This window comes from Pempheris klunzingeri, chromosome 16 (assembly GCF_042242105.1).
Source record: "Pempheris klunzingeri isolate RE-2024b chromosome 16, fPemKlu1.hap1, whole genome shotgun sequence".
NCBI lineage: Eukaryota > Metazoa > Chordata > Actinopteri > Acropomatiformes > Pempheridae > Pempheris > Pempheris klunzingeri.
Genome location: NC_092027.1, coordinates 5,785,911 through 5,802,272, shown reverse-complemented (window position 1 = coordinate 5,802,272; position 16,362 = coordinate 5,785,911). Strand labels below are relative to the sequence as shown.

Below are 16,362 nucleotides of genomic sequence, written 5' to 3'. Positions count from 1 at the left end.
ACACTATGTCCCTGATTCTAAGAGACAGAGATACGGATGAAGTTGGTGAAATGGTCCTTTAACTAGGTTTACCTGATAATACTGATATTAACATTTTCAATATAGGATATTCACTTATAATGGAGTATTTTGTCAGAGTGGTTTTAGTAGTACTACTAAGCACAGGAGTTTGTCCTCCATCACCATCTTATCATTTTAATCTGAGAGTCTGAATTTTGGATTGCAAGTCAGACAAAACAAGCACTTCTTCATGGATTCTGGGAAGTTGTGTTTGAACTTTTTCTGACACGCTATAGATTAAATGAGCGTTAATCATCTCAGAGTGAATTATCGACTCCTAGGTTGGGAACCGCTGGGGTAAATGATTTCATTGAAGAAATGCATGTTTTATTCCTAATTTCTCAGGCAGTTTCTGATTTATTTTACTACATCCTAAAACAGGCTTTACAGGCTTCACACCTTCCATGATTTGTGACTGTGAGGGAAGGAAATCGTTATTTAGTGCTTTTTTGGCGCTGCTTTTTCTGCATCGTGTTTGGAGTCTGGCTGTTTGTGTCTAGGCAGATTTTTTTTGGGGGGGGGGGAAGGTTAAACGTATGTGTGTGGTCTGAAAAAGATGTAAGAGGTAATATTCACATTCAGGTTAATCTCTGCTGCTCCATTTAACCCCCCCATCACACATGCACACACTATTCTACCCACCCAGTAGGTTTCTCGTAATATCAATTTTTCACAAGCGTGCCCACGCAGTCCCAATAATCAGTGGCCTCCAGTCTGCTGCTTCTTCCACCTACAGCTTCCTGCGGGGGCAGCAGTACTGTACAGATACCGCACCAAACCACTGTCTTTGTCTCTGTGTGTGTGTGTGTGTTTGTGTGTGTGTGTGTGTGTTTGTGTGTGTGTGTGTGTGTGTGTGTGTGTGTGTGTGTGCAGGAGGGAGATCAATATTTCATTTGTTGACTGGGTGTTTGCAGCTTCATCACGAATCATTACGAGGATGGAGTAATAACTTTGCTTCTAAAGACGTCCCCTAATTGCTGTCATAGAAAATGGGGCAGGTAACTTGGACGAGTAAATCCACATATTGTTCATCTTTGCTGCTCTGTGTGCAGGATCTGGATCTCTCCCCCTTTATAGACATACATTATTAAAAGGTGCCTGCCTGAAGCTCTAGTTAACGCTGTATTTTATATATATATATATTTTTTTAACTCATACCTGCCCTGGCTCCGTCATTTCCATTCATCGCACTACTTCATGCTGCACATAAACAGTCTCCCCCAGTGGAGGGTAAACAGCTCGGCTGCTGCCTCCCTCCCTGCCTCCACCTTGATGCTTAGCAGTCAGCAGCTGATCTCCAGGTTGCAGAGAGAGCAGGACTTGCTCGAATGCGTCGTTTCATGCCAAGTGTTTTACTCCCTCTTCCTGCTCTCCTTGTATCATTTTAAAATGTTTGATTTTTGTGTGGACTGTTTTTGGTCTGTTCCAGAAGGATATTTGTAGTTTAATATAGTTCTCAACTGTCAAATGTCATCTGTGTCAATTAAATCAGAAACTTTCTGAATGAATAATACGCAAATAAGATAAAATATTTAGTTGATTAATCAATTAGCTCATTGACAGAAAATGAATCCCCAATTTCTGAAGTAATTCATGCAAATATTCAAAATTTTAGCCTCGAATGTGAGGATTTGCTGCTTTTTTTTCCTCTGTTAAATCTTTGCAAAGTGAATATGTGGTTGGTGTTTGGTCTGTTGGTCGAACAAGGTGAAATGATAATGAAAATAATTAGTTGCACTTCTAAAAAGCTTCAATCACAAGTTGCCACGGCGACATCCTTAAATGTGGTGTGAAACCAGCTACAAGCTATTTTTAGTCATTTTCCCGTCATTGCTGTGACTTCTGTGGTTCTTTCCTCTTGCTGGGATGTATTGTTGCTGTCAGAAAATCTCAGTATCCTTGATTTAGAAGTACAATTAGGAGACTGATGTGAGCAGATCATGGATTATAGCAGTTGCTGAAAAACGTATTTCAGTTTCACAAGAAAACTACTGAACTCCGAGCTCTCTGTTCCTCTAAACCCTCCCTTCATCTTCCCATCATTCTCTCTGTCTCTGTCCTTTTGTTAGATTAGATTTGATAGAGCGAGTCACTCCAGCTCCCAGTCCGGCTAATGTGAGATAGGAGAGGGAGAGGGAAGTCACTTTGCTCTTCCCTCTGAGCCGGCTGATGATGATAGACTGCGAGGTAATGGGACACTCTCTGTATGGCGGGGGATTCCTCCGCTCTGCATCACGTCTGTCCATGATTACAGAGGGAGAGTGCAGCATACGTCCTGTAGCACTTTCCCTCTTCTGCGAGTCCTTCAGTCCCGGCTCTCAGACCGGTTCATCTCCCTCGAGGCCGTCGGGAGTCTCTTTGTAGAGGCGTGTCCGTGATGATAAAGAGTGTGTCAGATGCTGACCGCAACCCTTATGGCCGCTTACTGCACGGGTCAGCTGCTGAGGGCTGCAGAAACGCTGCGTCTCTTCCGCAGGCCGCAGGAAGAAAGCTGAGATAAGACCAGCAGACTCCCCTTAAAGGTGACGGGGAGCTCTGCAAAGCTCATGTGTCTCCCAGCTGTTGTTGTGACTATTATAGGAGGAGACGTCCTTGCTTAATAATAGAATTACTGTCATATGAAGCCTGATTGCATTTTTCCAGTGAGTGATACTGATTTGGATTTCACTTCTACCAACAGCATTTCAGACCGTTCTGTTTGGCAGATTCAGCGATATTAAAAATAACATTTTCCAACTGAAAAGACAAACACTTGGTCGATTGTTTGGGCTAGAAAATATCCCATCACAAGCTCCCAGGACCTGATACTGACGTCTTCAGGTTGCTTGGTTAGTCTGAGCAACAGTTCAAAATCAAAAAATATTCAACTTAATGTTAAAACAAACAAACACGTTGAGGTTTTTTTGCTTGAAAACAACATATTGAAATTGTTGCAGATGGACTTTATGCTGAATAACCCCCATTATAGAGTAAGTAAAACTGCAACTGTTATTTTCCTTATGATTATTCTGCTGGTTTGTACAATGTCAGAAAACAGTTAAAAAAGCCCGGCACTGTCTGAAACCCAAAGACACTCTGTTCACCATCCTAAGGCAAAGAAAAGAAGCAAATCCAGGGCTATTTGTGCTATTTCTGATGAATCGATCTAAAATATGACTTATGAGTGACTGAAGCGACTGCAGAAATATCAAAACTGTTGCTGATTAATGGACTTTTCATTTCAGCTCTACATTTAGGTTTCTGTCTACCTGTTGTGTTTTTGCTTGCTGATAAATGTCCTTGTTAGTGATTGTTCCAAGACGGCATCAGCCGATGCGCGGGTGTGTTTGATGTTAGTGTGTGTGTATTTGCACACAGCCGGGTGTGTACAGCAGGCTGGTGGAGGTGCTCGAGTTACATAATCTCCATCTCCCTCCCGCACAGTGACAGGGAAGAAGGGGGCAGCTGCCGACTCCCATCTCGTCATCTTCAGCCTGCTGAGGCATCTCTCCTCTCCTTATCTCTTCTTCCTCTCTCCTCTCCTCTCCTCTCCAAACACTGCACCGCTTTAGTTTGGCATGCTACACACTGCAGTCCACATCCGGATGGCAGAGAACCAATCTCCCCAGACATCAACATGCTATCGTCCAGACATCAGTCCTCCTGGCTGCTCCTCGCTCCACTGTATGTTTGTCTGAATTGATATTATCAGCAGGATCCATTGCAGCCGAGTGAGAGGTCGCTCCACACTAACAGGCAAATGACTTCAACCCTTAACACTTATGATCCCATTTGTCCATTAAACACATTAAATATGGCGCGATAAAGTGACTCGCTGTGAACCGATTTGCTGCAGCATTTGCATTACCGCTGATGGACGCCCATCTGCCCACACACTGTGGTCCACTGGCATTGTTCAGGCTTGTTGCTGGTGTACTGGTGTAGTGTTGCGCATACTGATGACACTTCAACCCTCACAGATGCTGTTATTGCAAAACAACCCCCCCCCCCCAAACATATATCTTTGATGCTAGCAGAAAAAAAACGGAGCCAAGCCGCGGGGCCATCTGAAACATGTGAACTCCGTACATATGGTGCCTATGAAAAGCTGCCACTATGCCGTTGATGGCCGCCATTTGGCATGTTGAGGCCCAGCAGGGCAGGCTGTTGAGCGAAATATGAATGTGTTACAAGCTGGTAGCGAGGGGAGGAGGGCGTGTGGAGCCTGGTGGTTATTTGTCAGCCAACAGGCAGAGAGGGCTCTCAGGGGGGATCCAGTGCCAGTTGTGCTTCTGCCTCATGTGGGTTGAAGTTGCCACTTCGCTGTAATATAATAATGTTATTCATTAGACAGGCAGGGGTCTAGATCCTCAAACAAGTTTGGTTTATTAGGTCCATTTTCCAGAGGCGAAATTGGTTCTCCAGCTCATTAGCATGTGTTTGTATCTGCGGCCACGTCTTGACTGATAATTGTCTGTCAGATGCCTTAATGGAGTGACGATAGGCTTCCCTTCCCACTGAGCAGCCCCCTGGCCATTACTGAGGGGTTGTAAATTCACATCAGGTGAGCGCTGGGGTCCAAAAGTGCGTACGTTTCCTGTGCAGTGACGTCACTTTGGCCCTCAGGGCGCAAATAATCACATTTCCCACTCATCCTCGGCAGCGCAGGGAGAGGAGTGGGCTGGAAGATGCAGGGAGGAGGGGAGGGGGGGGTTGCATTTAAGATTCGTGGTTGTCATGACAGCGACCAGCGAGGAGACCGACTCCCTCGCCCACAAACTCCTGCCTAATTGACATGCTCCCGCCCACTCAGGCCCCTCCCAGCCTGACCGCTACATACCCTTAGGTGTCTCGGTGTATAGATCAAAGATCACGAGCCGGCCTCCTTCAGACTCAGAGCGAACGTCCATCTGCTTTTCACTGCTGTCCTGTCGGCTTTGTCAGCTGAGACCCACATCTGTGGGACTGTTGCAGCAGAGTTATTGGACAGTGTCAGATAAAGGAGGGAAAGATGACTGAACCGTACATCTCCTTTTTAACAACGTGTCATACTTAACAGATGTAGATCAATCCCTTTTCTGATTGAAGTGTGATGCAGTATCACAAACACGTGTTTAAATGACATTAGTAGAGTGCATTGACTTGTGTTCTACTAAATTATTAAAGCCAGTCAGATGCTTCACATGCTTTTTGCCTGTTTAAGTATACCAAGCCCCTTAGGCAAGTGTTCAATGTGCTTTGCAGACTCTTTGTAATTTTTAGTTCCATTTATTGGTTGAAAGAAGCTTTAACTTGAATTATGTTTTTTTTTTTCTTTTGTTTAAGACCACACTTGTAAACAGTTTAGTTAAAAGTGGGGGTTTTTGTGTTTGGTGCCCTCAAACTGTGTTTTCTCTCAAATTTTGTTGTCATGTTCCACGATGCGCACTGGTGTACATTCTTCTTATCGTTTCCCCGTGGCTACGGGACAATTACACAGATTTCAGATGAAGTATGCAGCCGTCACCCAGACCACCTCAGCAACCCCAGCAGCCATAATGAGGGAAATATGAACAACCCTATAATCATTCCCTGCTGTCCTAATAACTTGGACACTGTGAATGGAATATTTTTTTTGAGGGGGGGTAATGCTGCCTTGTCCCTTTCCACTGATTTGAGCTGGTGCTTCCCCTTCTTTTCCATGCTTCAGAGCTTTACTTCATGGGTGTCATTCAGCATAAGGGGTCTTATTTGCGGCTTGTTATGTAAGAAGTGCAATCTGATCTATAATGGCTTACTCTCAGGTCTTCTATCATACACAGCCACTAATAAGATTTTTGTTGGGCAGTAATCACTTACGCCTCGGTTTGCCAATGTGGTCTAATACAAGACACATGTATCAAGCTGTGCAAACAATGAAGCGTACGCTAGCAAAAATCTACCTCTAAATCTCCTAACCACTAAAATAAGCATTTATTATCTCAAATTGGTTTGCAATAACATAGCCATTTACTTGAGGAAGCTGTGAGGTTGAGTCGTGGTGACTGAGGGAAGCTTCGGGATCCTCTCTGTTTGGAGAAACACCACGGCAGCGTCGTTGCCAGGAAAACACAGCGTACCTGATTCCTGTTGTCGGAGGGCGTTCACATGGTCATTTGTATGTAAATGGAGCAGACACAGAGACGCATACCTCTCTCCTCTCTTCTGTCTACCTTTTCTGTCAAAGACAGGCACATAAACACTCTGCCCTCTCCTCATGAGCCTCGGTTGCTGTGTTTCTGCTGGCAGGGCGCCTTTGTTTTGCTCCACGGCAGCACAGGGGTGGGGACGCATGATTATGTAATCTGTGGCATGTGCCTGGGATGTACAGAGAAACTGAGAGAGAGAGATGAACAAGGGTGTGACTGTAGTAACACACACACACACACACACACACACAATGACATAATCTACTGACCTCCTCTGCAGCCCGCTCGTGTCCACCCCTCCTCCGAGTGTTCCCGGCATCGCACTGTGATTTTAGGAACCACAGAAGAACATCCTCTTTCACTCTCCATTAACATTTGTGCAATCTAGGACAAAATTGTTACCACTGGTCCTGAAGGACTCGCCTTGCAGTGTAATGTCATGAGCAGGTCACAGAAGCCAGAGAGGGTTTATTTTTCCATCTAGTTACCGTGGTCATGGGAGGCAGAAGCGTGCTTCAGTAGTGCCAGGCTTGTCCAGTAATCGCCCATACTCCTCTGTGACTTAATGCGAGGGGGTTGCAGGCACAGCGGTGCTTACACATGTAGAACGCTCATTGTTTTTGTTTTTACGGAGTAGTACATTTGTTAAAGAAGTATGTATTTAAAGTGAGGAATTTTTACCACACAAAACCGTCTTGTGGCAGCTCAGATGTTTCATGTGATAAAAACTGAAGAGAAACATAGGAAGGAAACGCAAAAAGCTGCATAACATGAAAACAATCTTTTAGAGTAGAAGTGCGCTGTAAATCTTTTTATATCTTTCACTCGGGTGTTTGTGAAGTGGATTTCCAGAAATCAATAATACAGTTTCACCTGTTGTTTCGACTAAGCGGATATATTAAAGATTTTGTTAATTTAAAAACTAAAAATAATGAGCCTTGGACATGTATGGACACATTCGTGATGATCTTGCCTCCTCCCACAGCCAGTGGTAGGAGCAAGGAAACAGACGGTTCACCTCTCTGCCTCTATTCCACCGTGAATAACCCATTAACGGCACATTGAGCCAGTATATATAATTAATATTGATTACAGTAACACACAGTGAACACTGCGTCACCTCCCACACGCTCATATGGTTCATACAGAACCAGGTTCTTCACCTGCTGGTTTGTGGGTGATGATTGTCACGTATAGTAGACCACAGTGGAATTAATCTTCCCTTAGGGGTGTAAACAGTATTTCAGTATGCAAATTGATCCGTGGGTCAATGCTCAGTCTCAGTAATAATGAGAATGAACCCACCATATTGACTTGTTTGCAAACTTAACCTGTTTATCATAAATACTCACGTTGTTATTTCTTTAAGTGGGTGTGCTGGCATGGCAGTGTTATTGTGTGTGCACACAGGCTTGACCCCTTCATGATTACAGTAGTTTCCATAATGGAACAGTGCTCTCTCTCAGCTATGGAAGGATATCTGTTTTTCATTTGAAAGACCTTCGTCCTGCTACAGCCGTGTGGGAAGCATCCCCAGTATCATTAGCTCCATTCTGCACTGGCTTCACTGTGGAGCGAGAGTGTGTGTGCAACACTGTCCTCCCTGCTGAAAGTGGTCTCTGCTCTTGTCTTACAGATAAAATCGAAGAGGCACAGAAGGAGCTCAAAGACCCAAAAGCCTCACAGAAAGGTAAGAAATATTTTAAAAAACATTTTTAACAAGAAGTGAATGAATGCTTTTTCATTGATTTTATAGAATGTGTGCTTTCTTATTCAACACCTGTTGGTTTAAAATGAATAAAATGGGTGGTTTTCAATTGAAAGCACAAAACAACATTCACTATTCTGGAATTTCAAGTGAAAAATGTGAATTACTGTATATGGTGTGTTTAACATTGTAGTATTGGTTTATCAGAATTTTCCTTGATTATAGCTGTAATTTAACTGAGCTCCATTATTGATTTAGTTATTATCTCCATTAAGGAAATCTATACATGAAGATAATAATAATTATTATAATAATAATAATAATTGGTCTCTAGTTGTTACAAAAGCCGACAGCAGTCACTGTGTAGCATCTGGATTTGTGTTTTTGTTAGTTTTCTCTATAGTAAAACAGTTTGCAGTATTTTTATGTGGCTTCCACATTTGTGAACAAATATTTTGGTGGTTTTGGTTTATTGCTCTCTTGTATTTTATTTGTGACCTGTCATAATAATTATTTTTAAAGTAACATTTGCAACAAATTAATGATTACAATGTAGTGAAATATTTAGTTTCATAGAAAGCAATTTTCATCCAGAAAATGTGATATATATATATATATACATGCTAATCTGTGCATATAGAGAGCACTGTACATTGCAGTGACACTACCGTAATGTTTATTATTACATGCATGAAGAACATTTTCTTGTATTGAGAGGGTTGTTATGTAACTAGATTTAAATAGAAAAGCCAGTTTGGTTGAGCCGAAGCCGTTTCATGGTGTCTGTTAAAGCTGAGCTTACCTCATCTCTGCAACACTGTCCTTTAAAAAAAAAAAAAAAAAAAACCCAGCTTATTTGCAGGACATGCGAGCTTTGATTGAATCATCCACTGTAATTGAGATTGGATGGACACGCTAAATAGAAAGAGCACAATGTCTCAATCCCCCTCTCACCCTCAGCGGGTACTGAGGTCCAAATGTTAATCCCCCTGACAAGTGTCTTTTAAAATAAAGGTAATGAAGTTTCACACTAGATCACTAAGGCGTGGTCTTAATTTTACATTAAACATCACAAACGTTTTCTAACCATAAAAATTATAGCTAAAGATTGTGACAAATGTTTGTTTGTGAAGTAGTTTTTACAATGGAAAAGCTGTGGTGAAGTCATGGAATCTGTTTTGCAGACTTGTCCTTGCAGTGGGAGGGAGTAACTAATCCCTTTCCAGTGTCTTTTTAGCAGCAGTTGATGCAAATATGTTCCTTTGTAAGGCGTCTTTGAGAATGAGTTGTTAAAAATCACAGGGCTTACTTTGAGAGCGTGTTACATTGGTTGTGTGCAGCCTTAAATGCTCTGTGGTTGCATGTTTGTGTGGAGAATGGATTAACTTGCGTAAAGACAAGGCGTTCCTCAATCTAATTATGCCAGAGGCCTTGAAGGAACCCTGACCTCATCTTGGGAAATACCTTCTCAAGCCAGGAAACTGTGACAGGGCACAGCTAATCTTATGCAACATGTCCTTAAAAACACTCGCCTGAATCACTATTTGCAGGGCCAACATGACAAATTATGGGACACCGTGGTATGGGTGCGCCCTTTTAAAAACAGTACTGCCTTATTATTGGAATGCAGTTTCTTGTTATATTTTCTGATCAGCCAAGATGACAAAGTGTACGTCCAGAGTCGGAAAAACATGAAAGGGAAAAATCGGTCGTTTACTTGTGTAATGAAGCGTGAGCCTTTGTGGTATTACTCTCACAGCAAATAAATAAAAGTAATGGTGATGTGTCCAAATTATAAACCATATCCCCATCCAAATCCAACAAAAGAGGTAAATAAAACTGAAGAAAAGTAATGTGGAAGGTTTTGCTCTTTATCTTAAAGTTACAGTAATAAGTTATTAAGTTAACAGCTGTTGAGTAAAAGTTTTGTTTTATACAACAGCCATGAATGTAATATCAATTATGTAACTGAATACAATTACATAATTACAAAATCACACTTACAAAATACTGCAGTAAAGAGTGGAACTGTACTTATTTGCTTTTTTCTTTATTTGTTTAAGTAATAAATATCATTTATTCATTTTGAAAGGTTATAAAGCAACTGTAATTAATAAATGGCATGTATAGTAATTAGACTTATTGATTATGTGATTATCAATGGAAATCACAATTAATCATTATTGGATAGAAAAACTTTACTCATTGTTCTCTTCCACATGCTTAACTGTTGACATTAATTAGGAATGATATTCAGTTAAATATTACTGATGCTTAAATGACTGTAGTATAATCAACTTCATAAAAAAACATCAAAGTGCCAAAGCTTTGGCTGTTGGTCAGCTCTCTCTCCACCATCTTACTAATTTTGAAATGTTTTCATATCAAATAGCCGAATGTCTTAACATTCTGATCCCTAAATCAAATACATCATGCTATATTTGTCTGCACTCTAATTTCTAATTTAAGTGTTATTAGTTTCATAAGCCAATAAGGAAATTTAAACAATTCAGCTCAGGAAACTCAGGAAAATTAGTTTTCTCAGAAAGGACTTATGAGCTCACTCTGCCCATATGGTAGAGTGTTTATACAATAACACCATCTTTTTCCAAACTTTTCTCAACTGTTTTTCTGCCTCTTTCTCCACAGGGATATCTGAAAGCAGTCGAAGAAATGCAGATAACATAAAAGGCCTGAAGAGGAAAAAGGTTGTGGCAGAGAATCGGCAAGAGAAAATTCCAAAATCTCCAGTGAAAAAGCCCCTGCAGTTAAAAACATCTGACACTGCACTCCACAGAGCACCATTCAAGGAAACTTCACCTTCCTCCTCCAACAGTCCTTCCCACAATCCTTCCACATCACCCAGTGGGAAGACAGACCCACAATATGCCCAGCCAGTTGCAGCATCCCCTCACAAGGGGTCATCTTCCATTAACGCTGAAAGGCTGAAGAAGGAGGAAACGTCCCCTGGACCTCCATCACTTGGGCCCATTGATGGTGAGGAGGGCTCTTTGACTACTGCTCAAGTGTCTCAGCCCAAAGAACGCAAGCTCCCCAACTTTGAGGGAGACCCTTACCAGAGCAGTGCGCCCCTTGATGTTTTACTTAAGGCCATGGAACCTGACTTCAGTACACTGGCTGAGAGAAAAAACTCCTTGCAGGCCATTGGAAAACCAGCGCCCAATGCTCAATCTAGTGGTGAATTAACAATGCCAGCTGTCAATGCTGGTCTCCAGACCCAACATTCTCATATGCAGACTTACTATATTGACAAACAAGGCAACTTTATCGGAATTGCATCACCACTACAGGGAAATGTGCAGACGTCTCCCCAGGGTACTCCCATGCAATCCTCTCCACTCGCTACACCACATTTTATGCCTATGGCCTCAAATCCAGAAAAGCCTGGCTTGCATATGAGCTTTAATACTGGACCATCCACTATAACCCATGCACCTGTTCCCTCAGGTTCCAATGCTTTGCCACAAAGCCAACCACCTGTTGTTCACACATGCCAGTCCCTCTCAGCAAGTGTTCCCAGCACTATTCAGGTCCCAGTTACACCTGGCAGCAACCAAGTTCAAATGACCACTGTAATGAACTTTGGCGCTGAGCAGGTTTACAAGGACCAAAAGCCTAAGAAGCCAGGAAAGTATGTTTGTGAATATTGCAGTCGGGCATGTGCAAAACCCAGCGTGCTGCTCAAACACATCAGGTCTCACACAGGAGAAAGACCATATCCCTGTGTTACATGTGGCTTCTCATTCAAAACCAAGAGCAACTTGTACAAGCACAAGAAATCCCACGCTCATGCAATAAAACTGGGTCTCATTGCACGCTCTGAATCTGGAGGGGGATCGCTATCTCAAGAATCTGACAAAGCCGTTGGAACACATTCAGAGGCAGAGGACAGCGGGGACAGTGATGAGGAAGGTAGCACTGCGGACTTGGACCCTGATTCGTCACAGAGCAGTGTGGCGGCTTTGTCTGAAAATAGTTTACAGAGTGCAGGTACAACACAAGGAAGCCATGGAGAGGCTGACTCATTGGCTGTGTTTGAGTCGATTAAACCAGTCACGGGTCAGAGGGCTCATGAGCCCAAAGTGACAGCTGCACTTCCAAAAGTTGTTGTATACCCAGTTAATGTCTCACCTCTGAGGGCAGATAGCCCAAGAGTTACAGGTGCAGCGCCGGAGCCAGCTGCTGCACAACGGCAACGAGAGTTTCAGACTGCCAATTTGAGATCAAGCATCACTGTCCTGTCATCCCTGAAAGAGATAGATGGTACAAATCCCTCACTAGACACGGTGAGCGAAGATGAAGACCAGCATTGCAAGTCTCCGTTGTTAAGTGGACATGCTCAGCTTCAGAGGCAACAAGCAACAGACTTTTCTCAACAGCAACAGGCCAAGTGTCTACTCAGTCCCCGCAGTTTGGGAAGTACAGATTCTGGCTACTTCTCTCGTTCTGAAAGTGCTGACCAGGCAATGAGTCCACCCAGTCCATTTGTTAAGATAACGCCACCAGTGGACATTGACATTGTCAAGAATACCCTTCCCAATGTCCCTCATGTAGTTGCCACAGTAATGCATGTAGCAGCTGAGCAAAAGCCACGGGCCCCAGACGGACAGATGCGTCCACCGTTGGAAGCCAAAGCACTCTCCCTGGAAGAACGAATTTCAAAGCTGATATCTGATAATGAGGCAGTAGTTGACAACAAGCAGCTGGACAGTGTAAAGCCGAGGAGGACATCTCTCTCGAGGAGAGGTAGCATAGACTCTCCTAAATCATACATATTTAAAGACTCATTTCAGTTTGATCTTAAACCAATGGGAAGAAGGTCAAGTTCCAGTTCAGACATCCCTAAGTCCCCATTCACTCCCACAGATAAATCAAAGCCAGTATTTCTTCTCTCTGTTCCTTCTCAATACCCACCAATGGATTGTTTGCCAATAACGAGGAGTAACTCTATGCCTACTACACCAGGACACTCTGCTCTTCCACTTAATGTTGCCCCCCTCCCCCACCCTTTGCGAATTTGTCAGTCATTTGATGACAAAATTAGTTCGTTGAATGATGATGTGTTTTCATCAGCCCCATCAACCCCAAATCCAGCAATACACTCTCGTACCTTAGTCAGACAAGCAGCAGTGGAGGACTTTTCCACAAGCGAGGGGCATGGCCTCCCTACTGTTCGCTCCATGGATGAGAGCTATCATGGTCCGAGCAGTTCCACAGAGCTGATGCAGAAAAGCAGATCTTTTGAGTACAGTCAGGACAGAAACAGAAAGCCTCAGCAGAATAAAGGCACAATGTATGAGTGTGAAACTTGTCGTAATCGGTACAGAAAGTTAGAGAATTTTGAAACACACAAGAAATTCTATTGCTCTGAGCTTCATGGTCCAAAAAACAAGCCAATCACTGTTAAAGAAACTGATCAAGATGTGTTTCACGTAAACATAATGCAGCCCATGGTCCCTAGATCAACTAGTGGCTCAGGAGTACTTGATCAACAGACATCAATTAGGAAGAGAAGGAAAATGAAAAGTGTCGGAGATGAGGATGATCAGTCTCCTACTGACACCATTCCACCTTGTTCAGTTAGTTTTGAGCTACCAACAGCGCTGGCAAGTCGGAGTTTTTCACAGCATGCTGTAATAGTAGACGTACAGCCCAAAAACAACCAGTCAAAGCTACCTCAGATTCAGCTCGTAGCAAGAGGTATTAATACTTCAGATTCCAGACTGTCCCCAATACGTGAGACCCAGATCAGCACTTCTACTAAAGGAGACCTGCAAAGGCAAGGCAGCGGTACTTCAGTCATTCGACACACCAACTCTCTTAGCAGACCCAATTCATTTGAGACAGAATCTATTGACAGGGCATCTCCGGTTGATATTATGGAGAAGGATCCCCTAAAGCTCAAAACAGATGCAACTGCAAATGTTTCTGGTGACATCTATCACGAAAAAATATCAAAACCCAACAGTGCTGAATTTGGAAAACAAAGGAAGGAACAATGCACTGATGGCACAATAGCAGCAGTTGGTGAAAATGCTACTCCTGCCCATCAGTCTCGTCTGGTTCGTCAAAATAACATCCAAGTTCCTGAGATCCTTGTCACAGAGGAGCCCGACAGAGAACATGAGTCACAGACTGCTGAGCCAGCAGATAAGCCTGCTGATCAATTCAACTGGCCTCAGAGAAGTGAGAGTTTGTCTAAGTTACCAGCGGAGAAACTTCCACCAAAAAAGAAAAGAATCCGTCTTGCTCAAATGGATCACTCCTCGGGTGAATCCAGTTTTGAATCCAGTCTTTCACGAAGCCTCAGCAGGGATAGTAGTCTTTCTCGTTGTTCCAGCATATCAGCCTCTTTTGACAGAGATGAGCCATCCAGGTCGGAGAGTCCTTCCAGAGGGGAGTGTGTCAGCAAAATTCCAGAGCCTCAAGGTTTGCCGACAGCCTTCAACACCCTTGGCGTGCCTGGGATGATGAGGCGTGCTGCATCTGAACAGATCACTTGTACTCAACCCTCTGTGGAGATATCATGCGACTACCGTAGCAAATCATTTGACTGTGGTAATGTATCTCCCAGCAGATCTCTGTCTCCAGTTGGCCAGCCAAAAACAGGACAAAACTCTCAAGTTGCCCCAGTGCCACTTATTGAAAGGAGGCGGGGGCCATTAGTTCGCCAGATGTCTTTAAAGATTGGCCCAGAGAGTCAGCAACCTGTTCGGAAAGCTGTCATACCTCCCATTACAAATGTTAGCTCTTTAACTCAGAATAGATCCCAGCAGATTCACATTGCCAATAGGCGCACCATGGCTCAACCTTTTATCCTGCATACTGGAGATGCACCCCTGCAGAAGAATGAGCAAATGGTGCAAAGCATTAATTTGGGTAGCCCAACTCAGCAGCCTCAAGTCCATGGCCTTCCACACCCTTGGCATCAAACATCAAGGGTTCAAATATGCCAAAAGATACAACCACCACTGAGCCAGATCTTAGTTTGTCGTGAGAATGTCCAAAACAAACCAGCCGACTCTGAAGAAAAGAAGTGTTTTGTGCCCAAATACCAACTGCAGTGTCCCGCTCTTAGAGCAAACCAAACATTTTCCTTCTCCAGCACACAGGGAACTCAGATAGCCTTGCCAGTTTTAACAATACCTATTGCCAATCCAATTTTGAGCATTTCAAAACCATCAGATGCACTCCAAAAAGTATATGTTGCTCAACCCAATCAACAGGCCTCTGAAATTAAAACACAGACTGTTGGTTTGTCAGGTCGACGGCAAAGAGACCCATTTGAGCAGACCCAAGCAGGTGCTATACCATTACCACAGATCCTCATAACTCATGAGCAAATACACCCCTCTCCCTCTGTGTCCAATAAAAATAGCCTATTGTCCTCTCGCAATGTAGACAGTGATACTCATCCTGTACCAACGGCAAAGGATAGGACTCAAACTCAGACTCTGACTAATAACCATACTGCTGAACGAGCACCTTCTCTTGGTTCTTTACACTGCACACAGAAACTGGCATCAGTGACTCTCTGCCCACAGCAGGAACCCGCTGCCTCAAGTAAACGAATGCTGTCACCTGCCAACAGCTTGGATATCTACATGGAAAAGCACCAAAAACGGGCTAAGGATGAACATGGTGTGGCCTGTCTAACTGATGGCAGATCAGTCAATTATCTTAATTCCAAGATGTCAGAGGTTACCCGACAACGGAAGCTAACGCTTGTCAGGCAGGTTTGCACAACTGAACCAGTGGACAGTCCCATTGAAACTGAGGCCCCACCTCTGCCACAGGTTAAAACAGACGGGGAGAAGGACTCACAGGCTACTGATGATGTTAAACCTATGTCACCTGACAGTGCAGGATTGGAAAAAAGCACCAGCACTGTTATTCATGAGGAAGCAAGCCCTGGCCTGAATACTACACCTGGTAGCCAGGCCACCTCCATGCCAGCTACTAACACTCTGAAACCCCAAGAGAAAGCTGAGGAACAGAGATGGACCCCTGCCAAATCTCCTATTAGGCCCTCCAGTTTCCACTGTGGTCAGGTGAAACTGACCACATCTGTGTCTGTGGTTAATACAAAAGACAGTCATCGCCTGTCCTTCCCCAGCCTGAAGACTGCCACCACTTTCACGTGGTGTTTCTTGATGAAGAGGAAGCCTCTTCATGTTCCACAGACTGACCTAAAGACTTCAGCATATGCTGCCTGGACAGTCAGCCCCAATAACCATAACCCACTTGGGTTGCCAACCAAGGTGGTCATGTCTCTGTTCGACTCCAAGCAAAGCTCCAAGAAAATACACTACACCTCAGCCATAAGAACTAATGGGAAATCTGACATCTTGTCTTACTCGGGCAAGCTGAAAGACGTCATGCCCATGGTAAGGACCCATTTTCTGCAATGTCTGAAGTTTAATGGCT

At 43.6% G+C, this 16,362-nt stretch overlaps 1 protein-coding gene across 1 annotated transcript in view; it reads left to right on the top strand.

The window, feature by feature from the left end:
• The window catches only part of hivep1 (HIVEP zinc finger 1), a 53,331-nt gene that overhangs the window by 32,478 nt on the left and 4,491 nt on the right, over nt 1-16,362 (top strand). Inside the window, exons 3-4 of the mRNA XM_070846050.1 lie at nt 7,843-7,896; nt 10,564-16,322. Coding sequence (XP_070702151.1) covers nt 7,843-7,896; nt 10,564-16,322 — 5,813 coding nt within the window. The remainder of the gene's footprint in view (nt 1-7,842; nt 7,897-10,563; nt 16,323-16,362) is intronic.